The sequence below is a fragment of the Canis lupus genome, chromosome 3 (assembly GCF_048164855.1).
Source record: "Canis lupus baileyi chromosome 3, mCanLup2.hap1, whole genome shotgun sequence".
Lineage (NCBI taxonomy): Eukaryota > Metazoa > Chordata > Mammalia > Carnivora > Canidae > Canis > Canis lupus.
Genome location: NC_132840.1, coordinates 59,532,663 through 59,552,314, shown reverse-complemented (window position 1 = coordinate 59,552,314; position 19,652 = coordinate 59,532,663). Strand labels below are relative to the sequence as shown.

The 19,652-nt window shown below is 39.2% G+C and overlaps 2 protein-coding genes across 15 annotated transcripts in view; one reads left to right on the top strand and one right to left on the bottom strand.

The window, feature by feature from the left end:
• ANGPTL5 (angiopoietin like 5) overlaps positions 1 to 19,652 on the top strand; it is a 132,034-nt gene that overhangs the window by 28,701 nt on the left and 83,681 nt on the right. The window lies entirely within an intron of this gene.
• The window catches only part of CEP126 (centrosomal protein 126), a 97,497-nt gene that overhangs the window by 13,286 nt on the left and 64,559 nt on the right, over positions 1 to 19,652 (bottom strand). For 5 of the 14 annotated variants that reach the window (XM_072821715.1, XM_072821714.1, XM_072821726.1 and 2 more), the window contains 4 exons: positions 14,773 to 16,894; positions 11,180 to 11,292; positions 7,010 to 7,085; positions 5,055 to 5,264 (listed from right to left, as the gene is read on the bottom strand). In XM_072821715.1, coding sequence (XP_072677816.1) covers positions 5,055 to 5,264; positions 7,010 to 7,085; positions 11,180 to 11,292; positions 14,773 to 16,894 — 2,521 coding nt within the window. Of the gene's footprint in view, positions 1 to 5,054; positions 5,265 to 7,009; positions 7,086 to 11,179; positions 11,293 to 14,772; positions 16,895 to 19,652 lie in introns of those variants that run through there. The other 9 variants (XM_072821719.1, XM_072821718.1, XM_072821722.1 and 6 more) reach the window with 7 other exon arrangements.

Genomic DNA, 19,652 nt, shown 5'->3' with positions numbered 1-19,652 from the left:
CCTCCATTGATGGTGTGGCTGGGCAGCCCTGGGTTGGGGCTTTGTGGCTGCTACGGTGCCCTTTAGTCCCTACTGGTTCCCCGTTCCTCTGCTGGTATTTTGTGCTCCTGCAGGGCTCACAGAAGTTTTTCTTGTCGGTCTTCCTGCTCCATGTCAGCCTTGGGCCTTCCCAGATGTCTGCACACTAGCAGCGCGCTCTCTGTAGGCGCCTGCCCTCCCCAGCAGCAGATTCCTGTTGCTCACTTGGTTTTGTTGGCCTCACGGCAAGGAGCAGTGAAGTTGTCTGTTTTCATAGTTGTCAACTCTGCCTTCTGTCTCCAACATGTTTTATGCAAGAGACTTTTGTGCCTGTCCTCCAATAAACATTGGGAGGCTTATGGGGATCTGGGCCCATCCTGTCCCCTGCCAAACCCTAGTAGAAGCTTTTTTCTTTCCCCTTCCCCATACCCCCATCAGTCTTCACTTGAGCCTGGGGGCAACCCACAAAGCTTGCTGCATTGTTCTGTAGGAGAGAAGGTACTGTGCCGGGCCTCACGCCTTCCCCACAGCATGGCTCCCTCCTCTGCACCTGCTGCCCTGAGGCCCCATTTCACACACTGCCTGTCCCTGCCCTCCACCATCTCCTGCTCTGCTCTCTCTCTTTTTTAAAAAGATTTTATTTATTTATTCATGGGAGACAGAGAGAGAGAGAGAGAGAGAGAGAGAGAGAGAGAGGCAGAGACACAGGCAGAGGGAAAAGCAGACTCCATGGAGGGAGCCTGATGCAGGACTCTATCCCGGGGCTCCAGGATCATGCCTTGGGCCAAAGGCAGGCACTAAACCACTGAGCCACCCAGGGATCCCATCTATTGTTTAAATGTTTTATTTATTCATGAGAGACACAGAGACAGAGACACAGACACAGACACAGACAGAGGGAGAAGCAGGCTCCCTGCAGGGAACCTGATGTGGCACTCAATCTCAGGACCCCGGGATCACTGCCCTGACCAAAGGTAGATGCTCAACCACTGAGCCACCCATGTGCCCCTGCTCTCTACTTCTCTCATGAAGAACATGTAGGTTCATGGAGAAGAATCTGTAAGTGGGTGTGAACTCTTCTCTTCTGTGGCTCCCAGGGGTTTTACATTCTCATAGTAATTCACACTTACCCTTTAGCACTTTGTTAAACATTTAAGCAGAATTCCTAACATCAGCTTTTATGGAATCTGGCATTTCTTTCCCCCATACTCTGTCCCAGGTGAGCTAATGCTCCTGTCCTGTTTCAAAATATTCTGTAATTTTCATTATGGTATGAAAATAATTTTATTTTGAACCACAGTTTATTTAAAAATGTGCTTCTCTCTCTTTTTTAAAGATTTCATTTATGAGAGAGAGAGAGGGGGAGAGAAAGAGGTTGAGCAGGGGGAAGAGCAGAGGGAGAGGGACAAGTAGATTTTGTGCTGAGTGGGGAGCCGGATGCAGGGCTCAGGTCATGATCTCAAGGTCATGAGACTGAGATCATGACCTGAGCCAAAAATCAAGAGTCAGATGCTTAACTGACTGAGCCACCTGGGTGCCCAGAAATGTACTTGTTAATGGTTATCTTTTTGTTATTCATTTTTAGCTAAATTGCATTGTGGTCAGAGTCTGTGCAAAACTCCAATCCTTTGAAATGTTTCAGGCTTGTTTTATGGTATAGTATATGGCTCATTTTAATACATATTCTATGTATATTTGTAAAGAATGTGTCCCTTTAATCAAGTTTGTTAATCATGTTTGATTCTTACACATCTATTTCATTTCTTTTTTTCTATCTAGTCTGTTTTTTCTTTTTTTTAAAATAAATTTATTTTTTATTGGTGTTCAAACTATCTAGTCTGTTTTTTCTATCAATTCCTAGCAATGTAAAAAAAGAAATCTCCCACCATGGCTAAAACATATTTTAGATATTTTGAGGCATGTTTTTAAATGCATATAAAATGAAAATGTTTTATATATTTCTCCTGAATTAAAGCTTTGATCATCATGATCCTCTTTATGTCTACTAATGCATGCTTTCTGCTTTATCGTCAATTTTGTTTGATAATAATACATTGAAACTAATTTTCCTTTGGTTAGAATTTGCTTGGTATTTTCCATCTTTTTTATTTTCAGCTATTCTATATCCTTATGTTTTAAATATAGTGTTTATAAACAAAATATAATGTTATAAAATATAAATTTTAAAAAGATATTTATTTAAATATTTTAATTATTTGAGAGAGAGAGTGTGTGAAAGAGAGAGCACAATGGGAACAGCAGAGTGAGAGAAGTAGACTCCCAGCTGAGCCCCACGTGGGACTCTATCCCAGAACCTTGAGATCATGACCTGAGCTGAAGGCAGATGCTTCACCGACTGAGCCACCCAGGCACCCCTAAAAGATCTTTTAAATGTAGCATATAATCCACATACATTCATTGTCAGAACATTTGTATATACCATTTTATAGCACAGTTTTTCTGTTTATCCTATGTCTTCTATGTTTATTTTTCACTCTCTTCTGTTCTTATCATGGATCAATTTGACTTTTTTTTTTTGCATGCCACTTTTCTCCTTAACCAGTTTGAAAATTGTATACTCTATTTCTAGTCCTTTACATGTGACCCTTGTAACTATCAGAAGCATACTTCCTCTACCACTATCTAAAGTTAATCTGACCAAGGGAGTATCATGCTATGTGAAATAAGTCAGAGAAAGACAAATACTGTAAATTTCACTCATATGTGAAATTTAAGAGACAAAACAAATAAGCAAAGAAAAAAAGAGACAAACCAAGAAACAGACTGAACTATGGAAAACAAGCTGCTGGTGGCCTGAGGGCAGGTGGGCAGTGCAACGGGGAAGCAAGCAATGGGGATGGAGGAGGGCATTTATGATGATGAGCACTGAGTGATGTGCACAAGGTGGAACCAGTATATTGAACACCTGAAACTAATATAACACTGTATGTTAGTTATACTCAAATAGAAAAAGGTTAAACTGTACCAAATTCCTTAAGAAGAATCCTACTAACCTAGTATCATTTTTGTTCTCCCAACGAATACACTATTCTTAATAGGTATTTATTTTAATAGGCTAATGTTTTTCTTTCTGAAACACACATGACTTTATTAACGTTTGTTTTACATGACATTTGCTCAAATTTACCCTCTCAGACTGAGATTACTTCTGGTCTGCTGAAATGCATTCTTTAGAATTGCCTTTGGTAAGGATTTGCTATTAACAAAATCTCATAGAAAATGTGCCACAGGGGATCCCTGGGTGGCTCAGTGGTTTAGCGCCTGCCTTCGGACCTGGGAGTGATCCTGGAGTCCTGGGATCGGGTCCCACGTCGGGCTCCTTGCATGGAGCCTCCTTCTCCCTCTGCCTGTGTGTGTCTCTGCGCCTTTCTCTCTCTCTCTGGGTCTCTTATTAATAAATAAATAAAATCTTAAAAAAAAAAAAGAAAAGAAAATGTGCCACATCCTACACAGATACACACGAGACAGAGGGCGGTGGAAAAGCTTGCACATCTTTCTCTGTCATCTGCTCAATCCCGAAACTCAGATATGGAAGCTTTTCCCAGCCCTCTTGGTCCCTGGGTATATAACTGTATGGTGTAGCTCCTTGGGAGGCGCAACGTTATGGGGTGAGGATCTTCTGGAGACTACCCATCAGGGCTTTGTATCCTGTTTCTTTATCTGTGAAGCCATGAAAAGCAAAGTGTGTGGGTTAAATAAATATCCACAAGACAACAGCCAGCTACAGCATTTTCCTTAACTTTCTGGGTTTTTATCTGTATTCAGTTCCTGGTCTTAGAATTCCTTATATTCAGGGCACCTGGGTGGCTCAGTCAGTTAAGTGTCTGACTCTTGATTTCTGCTCAAGTCATCTCAGTGTTGTGAGATCAAGCCCCACGTTGGGCTCTGTGCTGAGTGTGGAGTCAGCTTAAGATTCTCTCTCTCCACTCGCCCCCCACCCAAAAGAATTGCTTATATTCTAACCAGCTAATGTTATATTTAAGTTTTTCCTTTTTTAAAGGTTGCATTTATTTATTCATGAGAGACAGAGAGAGGCAGAGACACAGGCAGAGGGAGAAGCCAGCTTCCTGCAGGGAGCCTGAGGTAGGACCCGATCCCAGATCCTAGGATCATGCCCTGAGCCGAAAGCAAACGCCCCACTGCTGAGCCACCCAGGTGTCCCTGTTATATTTAAGATTTTTAAAAGTACTTAATTCAGAATTTACGGTTGTTTTCGATGGATGGTCACTAAAGCTACCTAGCCTGTCGCATTGCTGAGATGGAAGTGTATTTATACATCACTAAAAGATAGATAAGCCTGTTAAAGAAACTGACATCATCATAAATGACATAAATATGGTATATGTGAAATAGTAAGGTATATGCAAATATATATAATATGGACATAAAAATTTATTTATTTATTTATTTATTTATTTATTTATTTATTTATTTATTTATTTATTTATTATAGAGAGAGGGAGAGAGAATGTGTGTGTGAATGGGGGGAAGGGGAGAGGGCAAGAGAGAATCCTCAAGCAGACTCCCCACTGAGTGAGGAGCCTGATGAGGGGCTCAGTCTCACGACCCTGAGATCACAACCTGAGCTGAAATCAAGAGTGTTATATAACCAACTGAGCCACTCAGGCACCCCTACTCAAGTATATTTTTAATTGTCACATACTTGATTTAAATAGCTAATAATCTGGATACATTATTTCCAATTTGTAAATTAAAATCTTTTTAAAAATGTTTAAACATTTTTTTAAAACATTTTTAAAAAGATTTTATTTATTTACTCATGAGAGACATAGAGGGAGAGGCAGAGACACAGGCAGAGGGAGAAGCAGGCTTCCTGTGGGGAGCCTGATTGGGACTCGATCCTAGGACCTCTGGATCATGTCCCGAGCCGAAGGGAGATGCTCAACCACTGAGCCACCCAGGCATCTCTAAATTAAATTAAATTAAATTTTAAATTAAAATAGTCTAAGTACAAAATATAACATTTCTTGTAAAAGGTGTTCTTCCATACTTACAGTATAACCTCTCACTGAGACGACTGAGGGACTGTAGGATCTTCTGTTCTTTGGCTGAGCGTGCACAGATGTTGAATGACTGGGTCTTATTTAAAGCTAGATTTGGTTTCTGTAGCTGCTTGCTATTCATGACAGTAAGAATTTCATCCTCAGGCACTGAAGCTCTCACTAGGTTTTCAGCCATCAAAAACTGAGAAGTACTATCTGAAACTACAGAAATTCTACATTAATTATTCTTTGATCCTTTGTCTTTGGGATCTTATACCTACTTAACTGACATGTTTTTCAAATAGAAACCCAGTAAATGTTCTATTACTTTGCACTTTATTTATCAGCATTATCTATATCTAATAGTTTTCCATCTCTGTTTAAAAAACAGAAATTCAAAATGATGGCAGTAAGGCAATGAAAATCCTGAGCTAAAGGAAAAACACATCAAGTTTAGATTATGTTTGTGTAGTAGGTTTGTTATTCATTGGTAGTTCAAAGAGAAGGTAGATTGCCTTTATAATAACAATCAAGATAAATTATAAATAAAAGAGTAAAAGAAAAGGAATTTAAGGAAATGTTAGAAAACCAGACAATGAGCTGAAAAGAACTGAAAGCGTAGGAATAGACCCAGATAGGTACAGGAATTTAACATATGTCAAAGAAGCATCAAAGTCTTGAGGGCAGGGACAGATGACTCAATAAATTAGTATGTTGCTTATTAAAGAATCTATTTGCAGTGTTCTTTTAAATCATCCATTTGAACAAATTCAAAGGAAATTTTAAAAATTTAATTTAATGAATGAAACCATTAAAGCAATCTAGAGGAGAAAGGAAGAAATGCTTCTGAATTTCTGTGTTGGGAAGGTTCTTTAGTCTTAAAAGTAATGGAGAATCACTAAGACTATAAGAGAAGTTAATTATTTAAGGGCAGTCTTCCCTAACAGACTTTAAGTTTTTGAAAGGCAAGACTTGTGTGTGTTTTGTGCATTACTGTATATCCAATATCTAGTTGTAGGTGGGAAATTAGCTCTCATTTGTTGTTGTTGTTTTAAGATTTTATTTATTTATTCATGAGAGATAGAGAGAGAGGCAGAGACACAGGCAGAGAGAGAAGTAGGTTCCTGTGGGGAGCCTGATGCAGGACTTGATCCTGTGACTGGGGATCACACCCTGAGCCGAAGGCAGATGCTCAACCACTGAGCCACCCAGACATCCCTTGATTGTTTGTTGAATGAAAAAAAAAGGAAGGCTTCTAAATGTAAACATATAAGTGGAGTAAAACATAAATAATAAAGAAATAAAAACATGTGCAATTAATATGAAGAATAGAACCCTTGATATTTAAAGAATTTGCAGAAATCAGTAAGAAAATACCAAAACTCCAATATCTAAAGGAAAAAACAATATGAAGGACCAATTCACCAAAAGTAAAGATACATAAACAACTAAGCATATTTTTATAAAAGATATATAATTCAAAACTAATATAACAGAATTTCTTTGCCTGCCATGTAAGCAAATCATAGAAATAATTCTACCTCAAGTTGGCATACACCCTAGAAAAGTTTTAAATGGTATTGCTCAGGAAAATACTTTAGAATCTGTAAAAGGAGCTATAACAATGCCTATTTCCTCTGATCCAGTAATCACTTAATACATAGAATTTCATTCAACAAATCCTTATTTAGGTGCCAATGACATATCAAATACTGTGATTTTAATTCTTGGAATCTCCATCTTATGGACATGATCGAAAAGTCAGGGGAAAGCTTCATGTAGAAAGATGTTCAATACATCATTATTTAGAATAAAAAACCTGGCAACAGTGTAAATGTGCAGGGTAAGGGGAGCTTGAATCCCACACAGTCTACCGGTCACCTAGTGTGAACAGACTTGGGAAAGCCCACAGAGCAGTGAAATCGCTGGGAACAAAGCTCAGAGAAAAACCTTAAACTGACACATACCTTCTTTACCATGAGAAGTACCCCTTATAGTCTGTTTTGGCTCACTTGAACTTGGCTGGACACTTTGTCCAAAATTCTACAAAAATATAATAGTACATCAGAATATATCTCCATATTTAAAAGTTCATGATTATACATTTAGTAAAAATAAATATGCACTCCATATAGTTTTAGTAAAAATAAATATGCACTCTACATAGTTTCAGTTATCACGGCTCATGAAACCTGTATCAAAGCAGAAATCCACAGGCAACACCCTTTTTGAACTTGGCCACAGTAACTTCTTGCAAGATACATCCACGAAGGCAAAAGAAACAAAAGCAAAAATGAACTATTGGGACTTCATCAAGATAAGAAGCTTTTGCACAGCAAAGATACAGTCAACAAAACTAAAAGACAACCTACAGAATGGGAGAAGACAGTGCAAATGACATATCAGATAAAGGGCTAGTTTCCAATATCTATAAAGAACTTATTAAACTCAACACCAAAGAAACAAACAATCCAATCATGAAATGGGCAAAAGACATGAAGAGAAATCTCACAGAGGAAGACACAGACATGGCAACATGCATATGAGAAAATGCTCTGCATCACTTGCCATCAGGGAAATACAAATCAAAACCACAATGAGATACCACCTCACACCAGTGAGAATGGGGAACATTAACAAGGCAGGAAACCACAAATGTTGGAGAGGACGCGGAGAAAAGGGAACCCTCTTGCACTGTTGGTGGGAATGTGAACTGGTGCAGCCACTCTGGAAAACTGTGTGGAGGTTCCTCAAAGAGTTAAAAATATACCTGCCCTACGACCCAGCAATTGCACTGTTGGGGATTTACCCCAAAGATACAAATGCAATGAAACGCCGGGACACCTGCACCCCGATGTTTACAGCAGCAATGGCCACGATAGCCAAACTGTGGAAGGAGCCTCGGTGTCCAACGAAAGATGAATGGATAAAGAAGATGTGGTTTATGTATACAATGGAATATTACTCAGCTATTAGAAATGACAAATACCCACCATTTGCTTCAACGTGGATGGAACTGGAGGGTATTAGCTGAATGAAGTAAGTCAGTCGGAGAAGGACAAACATTATATGTTCTCATTCATTTGGGGAATATAAATAATAGTGAAAGGGAATATAAGGGAAGGGAGAAGAAGTGGGTGGGAAATATCAGAAAGGGAGACAGAACGTAAAGACTGCTAACTCTGGGAAACGAACTAGGGGTGGTAGAAGGGGAGGAGGGCAGGGGGTGGGAGTGAATGGGTGACGGGCACTGGGGGTTATTCTGTAAGTTAGTAAATTGAACACCAATAAAAAATAAAAAATAAAAAAATAAAAAAAAACAAGGCAGGAAACAAGAAATGTTGGAGAGGATGCGGAGAAAAGGGAACCCTCCTGCACTGTTGGTGGGAATGTGAACTGGTGCAGCCACTCTGGAAAACTGTGTGGAGGTTACTCAAAGAGTTAAAAATAGACCTGCCCTATGACCCAGCAATTGCACTGTTGGGGATTTACCCCAAAGATTCAGATGCAATGAAACGCCGGGACACCTGCACCCCGATGTTTCTAGCAGCAATGTCCACAATAGCCAAACTGTGGAAGGAGCCTCGGTGTCCATAGAAAGATGAATGGATAAAGAAGATGTGGTCTATGTATACAATGGAATATTCCTCAGCCATTAGAAACGACAAATACCCACCATTTGCTTCAACGTGGATGGAACTGGAGGGTATTATGCTGAGTGAAGTAAGTCAATCGGAGAAGGACAAACAGTGTATGTTCTCATTCATTTGGGGAATATAAATAATAGTGAAAGGGAATAGAAGGGAAGGGAGAAGAAATGAGTGGGAAATATCAGAAAGGGAGACAGAACATGAAAGACTCCTAACTCTGGGAAACGAACTAGGGGTGGTGGAAGCGGAGGAGGGCGGGGGGGTGGGGGTGAATGGATGACGGGCATTGAGGGGGGCACTTGATGGGATGAGCACTGGGTGTTATTCTGTATGTTGGTAAATTGAACACCAATAAAAAATTAATTTATTAAAAAAAACAAAGCAGAAATCAAGAATTCCTGGAATAAGTCCTTTCTAGGGTAACTCAGTATTTAAAAAAATGTTTTATGTGGATTTTGGAAAATGTTCAGGTTGCAGTGTTACCTTGGATATTGGAAGAAGGAAGTTAGAGTGCTAGTTCAAGGGCTGGCAAACACTGACGGTAAGTAAGGTCTATAAGCTGGTGGGTTTACATTGTCACCGCAGGCGGGGCCCCCACGAGGCCAGGGACCCCAGGAGGCCAGGCTTGCAGAAGAGCTGGTGCTGCCCCAACGCCCTGGAGGCCAGGACGCCCCAACCCGGGGCACGCAACCCTTTCCCTTGGCGCTCGGGTGTGGCAGCGCTGCTCCAGATTGTTGGGGGACCAGGCTAGCACTGTCCCGGCCTCGGTCACTGTGGCCTCCACCAGAGACTGGGGGTCCCCTGCCCTGACTGCCGGGCAGGGATTGTCGTGGGCTGGAAAGCTCCCAATAGGAACTGGACCCTGAGGAGGCTCCTCGGTTAAAATCAAGAGGGCAGAGAAAGTTAAACTTCCCGTGGTGACCGCGGCCATTCCAAAGCCAGCACGAGGGTGTAGGGCACTGAAGCAGGTGCGCCTGGGGTGGGCTACACTGGAGAGGGCACAGGGGGCCGTGAACGGTGGGGGCAGGGAGGCGGGCATGGTGGGAACCAGGACGGTACGCATGAGTTTACCAATTTAACAGTTCCTTTTCGTTTGTTGTTCTAACTGTATATTGCTTTAGCATTTAAAATATACGAATAAGGGGATCCCGGGGTGGTTCAGCGGTTTGGCGCCTGCCTTTGGCCGGGGGCACGATCCTGGAGTCCTGGGATCGGTCCCGCGTCGGGCTCCCGGCATGGAGCCTGCCTGTCCCTCTGCCTGTGTCTCTGCCTCTCTCTATATATGTCTACCATAAATAAATAAATAAATCTTAAAAAAATAAAATATACGAATAAAATGAAATGCTTGTTCACTTGACGGATTGCGGATGCTGCTCTGAACATGGGGGTGGAAGGCAGAACTTGCACTGCTGAGGAAGCGCTAATATCTGGTTAATTAGATGCTGGGGGCAGCTAATTCACATCCTACAGAACTCACTGACTTCTGTCTTACTGTTAAAAATCCTTCTTGGGTGAGTTTCCTCCACATTAAAAATCCCATCTATATAAAACAATGAATAGTTCTTACAATATATAAATCATAGAATCCTCAGCTCAGAAGTTGGATATAAATTCTCCATAAGGCAGTCATTCCACTGCTATCAAAAACTCAAAAGTGCTACTTAAAGTAGAAATTCCAAATGAAATACTATTTACTCATCCATCTACATGTTTTATATTTTAAATTCAATACTTGGATGAGGTTAGACCACCAGAAAATGTCATAGTTAGGTCATTTAGCTCTTACGGATGACCTCCATTAATTTAAAAATTACTTTTCTTAAGCTTTCGACTTTTACTAACCATCACTATCTTGAACAGCCATGTGGACTGTGAAGAGGAGTCTATCCATCCCCAACTCCAGGTACCCCACAGAAGGGCCTCAGGGGAACCTCTCTTCCCACACGGCCCTTCAAACAACATCCTACCAACATCAATGACCTCGAGAATATGCACCTCATCATCCTACCTTCCTCTTGCCATATCTTCCAGGGAGCTTAGATCATAGAGCATAGAGGATATTTGAACATGAACTAGATTAGTCTTAATCTAAAAAGTCTTGTCTTGATTAGTCTTGTCTAAAAAGAAAGACAAGCAAGTTAGAGCCCTGGATACACTCACTCTATCCAGGGCTCTAACTTGCTTGTCTTTCTTTTTTCTTTTTTAATGTATACTTAAAAACATTGTTGTGAATAACATGTTTGTATTCCAGAGCTGAATATAAATAATACATGAAAGAATGGTAATTTGTTAAGGTTGGTTTAAAATCTTCATTAGTAATTGATCATATAGGCAGATAGAATATAGCAAATAAGTACAGTAAGTTCCTAGCGTAGGGATTCATGCTGTGGTCCACACTTTACAGCAAAAGCACAGTGTTTGAGAACATTCTGTTTTCCAAGCAATTTTTCACTACTGAATACACATTGTTACTAATATCACACTTACATTCATTTGCTCATTGTACTTCTTTCCTACAGATCCAGAGTTTTGTCTTTTCTGTTCTAAAAGGCTTCTCTGCTTATTTTCAGCAATTCGTTTTCTTCTTACCACAGTAGAATCTTAATGCCAACAAAATGTCAAAATTAATACATTATATGTACAAACTTACGAGTTACCTTCACACATCACAGAAAACCCTAAATTTCATTCATACAGTCAGAAAACTCTTCATGCGCTTCTGTTATATGTACTATGCACCAAATAGTTACAATAATGAACTAAACAAAATCTCTGCTTCTGAGGAGTTTATAGTTTAGACCAGTGACCTCCAAATGTGCTCTAGAACACTAGGAGGAAAGGTAGAACAGATCACTGCTCTGCAGGAAGAACATACTAGAATTCCAATTTGTATTTATTGTCAAACAATTAGATATTAAACTTCACTATGTTCATATATGGTTGATGCTGGCACCCTTGTTGGTTTGCAAAGTAGGTGACTGTACTTTGCATACAGTAAATCGAGTTTTCCTAGAGGAACTACATGTGAGACTGGCAATGGTATCATTCATGAGTGCTCTCTGGCCTCCTGTAATGTATTGAACTTCATATGTGCCTGGTAAGTAGATTTATGGCCATCTCATAGCATCTGAATGAGTTCTCACAAAATGGAAGTCTAAAAAGACACTTTTGTAGTGCTTCCATTGTATGCACAATGTTTTATCATTTAAGGTGAATTATAATGGGTGTATGGATTTTTTTTATTGTTTTTCTATCCTTTTTATATGACTAATTAAAAACATTCTTAGAGAGAGAGGCAAATCAAGAAATAGACCCTTGACTGCAGAGAACACACTGATGGTCACCAGAGGGTGGGGGTGGGGGGGATGGCTAGATGGGTGATGGGGATGAAGGAGCACACCTGTGATGAGCCCCAGGGTTGTATGGAAGTGTTCAATTAATGTACTGTACACCTACTGTACTGTAGGCAGTTTGCAGATCCCGAGACAAGATGATGTAGAAGTTCCTTCTACTGCTAATATTTTATGATTTAACTTGTTTTCACAGCAATGCTATTTCCTTTTTTTTTTTTTCAATGCTATCTCCTTAGGAAAGTTAAATTGATTATTCAGTCATCTGCCAAATACAGAGTTTATGAGGTATGTACGTACTTTTCTGCTGTTTGCTATTAATAGTAGCCGAGGTATAGAAACCTAAGTGTCCATCAATGGATGAATGAATAAAGAAGACATGGTTTCTATAAACCGTAGAATATTATTCTGCCACAAGAAAGATGGTTCCGCCATTTGTGACAACATGGATGGGACTTGAGGGTATTATGTTGAGTGAAGCAAGTCACACAAAGACAAACACTGTATGATATCACTTATGTGTGGAATCTAAAAAAGCTATACTAGGGGCCCCTGACTGGCTCAGTTGGTAAAGTATGGAGCTCTTAATCTCAGGGTTGGGAATTAAAGCCCTATGTTGAGCATGGTGCCTACTTAACAAAAATTTAAAAGGCTGAACTAGTGGAAACTGTTGAAGAGTGAGTGGTTCCAGGGTGCAGGAATTGAGATGTTGGTCACAGTTCAAACTTGTAGTAGAAGATGAGTATGTTCTGGAGTTCTGTGCTCTGCATCATGATTATACTCAACAATACTGCATCATATACTTCAAAGCTGCTAAGAGACTAGATCCTAAATGTTCTCACCACAACAGATAAATGACAATTATGTGATCAATGGAGGTGTTGGCTAGCTACGGTAGTAACCATATTGCAATACATAAATGTATCAAATCACACAGTATACACCTTAAACTTACATAATGTAATATGTCAATTATCTTATAATAAAACAAGTATTTTTCTGCAAGAACTCCTCATATTCTTGCAAAACTACAGATTAAAGATAAAACTAATAACACAAATACAGGTAAATAAGAAAAAGGTGATTTATTTTTTATTCTCCTTATAAACTCTTTGCCACAAAATGACAGTGACAGTATCATATTTATAACAAAGTTAGAGACACAAATTGAAAAATTATCAAATTATAAAAATAAACCTCATCCTAAATGCATATTGTACCTTGAGATATTAGCTAATAATGGTATATGAATGGTATATGAAATGAAGTAATTGACCTGAAACTAAGCAAAGCATTATTTTTTAAAAATTTTTTAAGCGGGATCCCTGGGTGGCGCAGCGGTTTGGCGCCTGCCTTTGGCCCAGGGCGCGATCCTGGAGACCCGGGATCGAATCCCACGTCGGGCTCCCAGTGCATGGAGCCTGCTTCTCCCTCTGCCTGTGTCTCTGCCTTTCTCTCTCTCTCTCTGTGTCTCTCATGAATAAATAAAATCTTAAAAAAAAAAAGAAGAAACAATGAAAAGAAAAACCATCTAGATTTTTGTAGATAAGTACTGAAAGTTTTTAGATTAGAGTCTTTGCATTTAGCTTCCCATCTGCTAATACGACTTAGATCCATTCAATCTGAGAAAAGTGTGGGTGAGTTGTTAAGTGCCAGGACCTGGGGAGACAGTGATAAATTACAACAAAAGCCCCTTGTCCTTAAAATCTCAGTCTAATTAAAGAAGACTTTTTAAAAAGGATTATTTATTTATTTATTCATGAGAGAGACAGAGGCAGAGACACAGGCAGAGGGAGAAGCAGGCTCCATGCAAGGAGCCCGACGTGGGACTTGATCCCGGGTCCCCAGGATCAGGCCCTGGGCTGAAGGTGGCGCTAAACCACTGAGCCACCAGGGCTGCCCTAAAGAAGACTTTGAATATTAAATTTTAAACGAGTTTCCTCTTTACATCATAGTATTCACGCATATCCTTGGTGAAAGAAAAGAATCACTTTACTGATTTTTTTTCCAAGTCGTATCTATTTCTCAATACGCAATTGATTCCTACTGGCAGGGACATTTATGGGCTTCTAGTCCATTCCCTCAGAGGAAGAGCGCTCCATGAGGAGTTACCACTAAGGATAATGGCATACTATAGGGAGCTAATTTTCAACATGCTTAATGGAATGCCATCATTTTTTCTCCATATGAAAACCAACGTACATGTAGGTTTTATAAAAGTAGGGCTGCCACTGTTTTGGAAAGGGAATGGGAGGGTTAGGCACACCTATCATTAGCTTATAACTACCAATTTAATAAACATTTTAGAGAAAAAAGAAAGCATTATAACTACATTTATTTACATATCTAGAATAATTTAAAAATATTTTTCATTGTGCTTATTTTGACAGAAATTTTGGCTAGAATATTGGGATAATGTCATGACAGAATGATATGGGTTAGGAATCAGACTATTCTTTGTCCTCTCTCTCTTACAGTAACAAGAAAAGTCAGAAAAAAATGGAGGCTGGCAGTTTCTAATTTAGTTGAGCGAAGGTTGGGTGGTTGTCTTGGAAGCTGCAGCTACCTAGAGAAGGATGGAATGTTAGGGGAGAGAAGATTTTGTGCAGCTAAGTCATTACTTAATATTGTATCTACAGGGTGCATGCTGCTCTATTTGAAGAAGAAAAATTTCACAGGAATTAAAACATGGTACAGTTTATCTATACAAGTACGTAAATTTATTCTTACCAGCAGCCTTTTTGTTTTGACCCAGAATATTGTTCCATCTTTTCCACAAGGGGACCGATTCTTCTGGAGCAGTCCTAAGTGTCCCTGTGGGATAGCCTTCTTGGTAAACAGGGCACCTATGGGTGCCGAGTAACATCCCATCGTGTGGGGCCAGCACAGGAGTGCCATTGGGACCATCCATTTGTGCTACAGTTCTGCTCTCAGAAGAACAATACGGTGGAGAAGGCATCACAGGCACAGAGTCAGAACACACACCTGCAGGTGGAAAGCTGCTGTCTGCATTCCACTGATGGAACCTGTGTTCTGTTGGAAGCACATGTTTTGAATGAAAATAGTTATGTGTCATCATGTTCTGAGAGTCTTCAAGTGTTACTGGCCGACTTGGAGACACTTGTGTATTTTTACTGCTCCTACTATCTGACGGAGACTTGGGCGGAGGATGAGGCACAATCAGTCTCCCCTGAGCTTGCAGGTGTGTGCTGGTTCTGCTTGCGGACTGGGGCCGAAGGCCAGTGTCTCTTCTGTCTGCACACACGAAGGCAGACTGCACTTGAGCAGACCTCGCTCTTCTAAGGACTTTGGCACCACCCCTCTGTGGGTTGGCTTTCAGAGCTTTAGAACTACCCCTATGTAAAGGGGGTTGACTCTCTTCTTGTGTTGAGGGTGGCCAGGCTTGTTTAGCCATGTTATAACCCGAAGGCATAACACAGTTCCGAGGTACATGGTCTGTTCCAGGTTCTCCTAAGGCAGCGACACTTTCAGAAGCAGAATAATCCTCCTTGGGCTTCTTCCCATCAGCACAATTTACAGCACAGGCAGGAATTCTAATTATGTGGCTGGCAGCTCCACTTTTAGTCGGACTGTGGAAAGGCTGAGACCACTGTTGGGACAGTTCTATTCTGTTCTTCAGCAAAGTACTATCTGCAGCATTTTTTTCTGTATCTCCAGTTTCATCAAACCACCTCAGTTTTTTAATAGTCTTTGGAATTTCTGTACCTTTTTCTTTTGTTAATTCAATACTGTCTCTGATAGCTGCTGCTTTGTGATTTCCTAACTTAAGGCTTTGGTTTATGACTAGTGCCTTCAAACAATTATGTTCATATTTAGATTCTTTTTTTAAAATACTTTTAAGAAACCTCACACCATTTTTCTCATGAATGCTGTATTTCATTTTCTTGTACTGACTGACTAAGTCACAGTTAGAAATTACATTAGACACTAATGTTGATGTTTGGGCAATTTTGTGTTTTTTATCATTTGAACCAGAGTTGTGAGGTATATAGGCAGCTTGAAAATCATCTGAAAACAAAGGCAACTCTTCCTTACTACAATTAAAATATTTTAAATTCTCATCTTTAATATCTGTCAATTCTCTTAACTTATCAGAACACTGCATTGGGTCCATTTCTTTTATATGTAGATTGCTCTTTTGTAAGGGCCTAGCTGACTGTGTATTATATGGCAGAACCATACGTGTTGCCATAGGTACAAATGAAGTAGTTCTACTTTCTTGTCTTGATTCAGAATTGTTCCCTTGGTCTGAAAACGTAGCTATTTCCCGTGTTGGAGAATCTGGAGTGGTCCAGACTCTGCTGAATTTAAATGCTGGGCTCTCAGTAACAAATGGTCTCTCCCTTTTGAATGTTCCAGAAGAGGAGTCAGTTCTCATTAGGTTACTTTCAGAGACCTCTTTGCTTTTTCCATCTTGTACAACTATAGGTGGACTACTCATGAAGGCTACTGAATTATTAGCACTACTTGTGACTCTTTCCACAGGTGGATTTTGCTCTTTACCATTAAAATATTCACAAGAAGGTAGAACATTAGGTTTACTTAAAATATCTGAGAGATGTGTCACAATCTGAGTATTTGGATCATTTACATTTATGAGCCAATTATTTATATGCTGAGTTTTAGAGAATGACAGTTTATCTTCATCAAAGCAGCTTAGATTAGTTGATTGCAGATTTACTGATTTGAGAGAAATAGAATTCTTCTGGTTTGATGTGGAAGGCTCCTTGTTAAGTGTTAAATATATTTCTTCACGTTCCCCAGCCTCAAGACTGTCTATACTTGAGAGAGTTTCAGAATTTGTTATTTGATTAACTTCATCACAAAATTTCTGAAAGAAAAAAAAAGAACATTGTTATATAGCTTGGAACTTTTTAAACACCAAAATTAATGATTCAACACACTACTGAGCCCTATTGTCCTTGGCATAGAAAATAGAGTAATACGGCTATAAATAGCATAAATATTTAATCTTTATCCTTGGAGTCGTCCTTACAGTGAAAAAGAGGGAGCCAACAAAGACTTATACTAAAGTGTGTTTGCTTTAATTTCTACACCTAAAGCAACTACCTAATTATTCTAGCCACGGGGATAGCTTAGAAAAAAATTTTGCTATTGATATTCCATTTGGCCTATTGAGTTTCCCGAAGGTTTTATAACAGTATATGAAATTCTGAAAAATAGTTATTTACAAAGGGTATTTTTCCCCTGAAAGTTTCACTGGACTTGAATGAGGCTCCTGAAAGCTCTGTGCCCCTAATGTGAGTATCCTGTTGGTAGGGCTTCATCTTCAGATAGCAGGTGATCTTGTGGCCTACACGGTAGGGTTCACAGGAAGAGTTTTGTAGAAATAACTATACCTGGGTCCTGATGATTTAATATTTGGATGGGGTCCACGTATTGACTTTTATTTTAAAGTTCCCCAGGAAATTCTAATGTGGATGTAGAATTGACAATTATTGATTTTAATGAGTCCTCTTTTTAGATTTAGAACAGAAATAATTTCTATGAATTTCATAGACATTCTCATCACTATTTCAATGAAATTTCATGGAACTTATAAGTCTTTAATAAAATTTCATGATCATTTCAAAGTGTGGTATATGTTTAAAAATATTTCTAATTTCTCACATATACCTAGAATGCATTGATGTGTAGCACATATAAATAAATATATTCAAGAGGATTTTATTTATTTATTTATTTATTTATTTAAAATATTTTATTTATTTATTCATGATAGACATAGAGAGAGAGAGAGAGAGAGAGAGAGAGAGAGGCAGAGACACAGGCAGAGGGAGAAGCAGGCTCCATGCCAGGAGCCCAACGTGGGATTCGATTCTGGGACTCCAGGATCGTGCCCCGGGGCTAAAGGCAGGCACCAAACCGCTGAGCCATCCAGGGATTCCCGCAAGAGGATTTTAGATTGTAAGTCTTGTCAAAAGTGAAATGGACTCAAAAAGAAGGAAATTACTGTCCCTTAAGATTTTTCACAAATTTTAGAAAATTTAAATATTCTGATACTAAACAAAAATGTATGATTTTTCTAGCTCATTAAATAAATGAAGAAATCTAGGAAATCAATTACAGAATAAAAATATTTTAGTTTGTATAGTTAATGCCTATTGATATATTACCACAAAATAAGTTTTGAAAATGATTCACAAGAGTTTGATATTCCTAGCATTTACCTCCTACTTATCACATCAGTACTCTTGTGTCTTTTTTTTTTTTTTAAAGTGATGGTTACTCAGTCTAATCAGGAGAACAAAACAGAGCACACTGCCCATGCCTGTTTCTACAGCTGAGCTGCTATAATAGAAAATCATAAGGAAGCCCTCAAAGGCTTCCTTTGAGATTACATCTAATGAAATGTAGAAATCTGGGTTTGAGGGTCTTTCTAGATGTATGTGTGATATCCATGGCTCTAAGATTTCTGTTGTCACAGGTCTGTGATGGCCTCATACCCCTAAGCACCTGAAAAGTAGTTTAGCAACTTCTGATTTCACTAAACTATATTTTTTCCCTCAGATTTCTTCTCCTCAGTAAGAAATGAAACATTATATTCAGCTTCAACTTTTGCTTATAAGTTATGGCTATACAAACTGTACTAGTTTATACTTTTAGCATTTCAGTTTTAAAATCAATGTGATTGAGGTAAACTTATCTATCAAATGAACCCATTTTAAATGCATAATGGATTTTGACAAATTTTTCAGCCTTATCCACCATATCAAACAATCCAGAGAAACTTTCCATCTGCTGGAAGTCCACATCTACCCACCACTACCACTAATCTGCTATCACTACAGATCTGAGTTTTCATCTGCTAATATTTTCCTTCTAGAAAAATGGAAAACTTCTAGGTGCATTTCTTAGAGTATAGATGATGATGGTGTTCAGCTCGTGTTTGTTTGAAGATGACTATTTTGCCTTTATACCAGAACGATATTGCTAGCTGGATACAGAATTCTAGGTTGTAAGTTTTCTTTAAAAAAGAATTTAAAATGCTTCACTGTCTTCTGGCCTGAAGTTCATGTGGTCTGTCTTATCTTTGTTCACCCACATTGATCTCTTTTCCCCCCTAGATTATTTTCTCAAAGTAATTTTTAAAATTTGGGTGTATTTGGCACACAATGTCACGTTAGTTTCAGGTGTACGACACAGTATGCTGTGCCCAGCACAAGTGTGGCTTCATCTGTCCCCATACACATCTGGCACATATGCATCCTTGGCAGGGTGGGTGCACACATACATGTGTGCATATTTATTCTTCTTGGAGCTTGTTGGATCTATGCACTTTTAGTTTCACCAACTTTGAAACATTTTCAGGCATTATTTCTTTAAATACCCTGGGATTTTAATTAAATGTATGTTAGACTGCTTGATATTGTCTCACAGGTTACTAGCATTCTGTTCATTTTTTTCCAGTCTTTTTTCTCACAATGTTTCACTCTGGATGATTTCTACTGCCATGTCTCAAGTCCAGTAGTTTGTTTGTTTCTTTTCTTTCCTTATCTTCCTTCCTTCCTTCCTTCCTTCCTTCCTTCCTTCCTTCCTTCCTTCCTTCCTTCCTTCCCCTCTCTTTC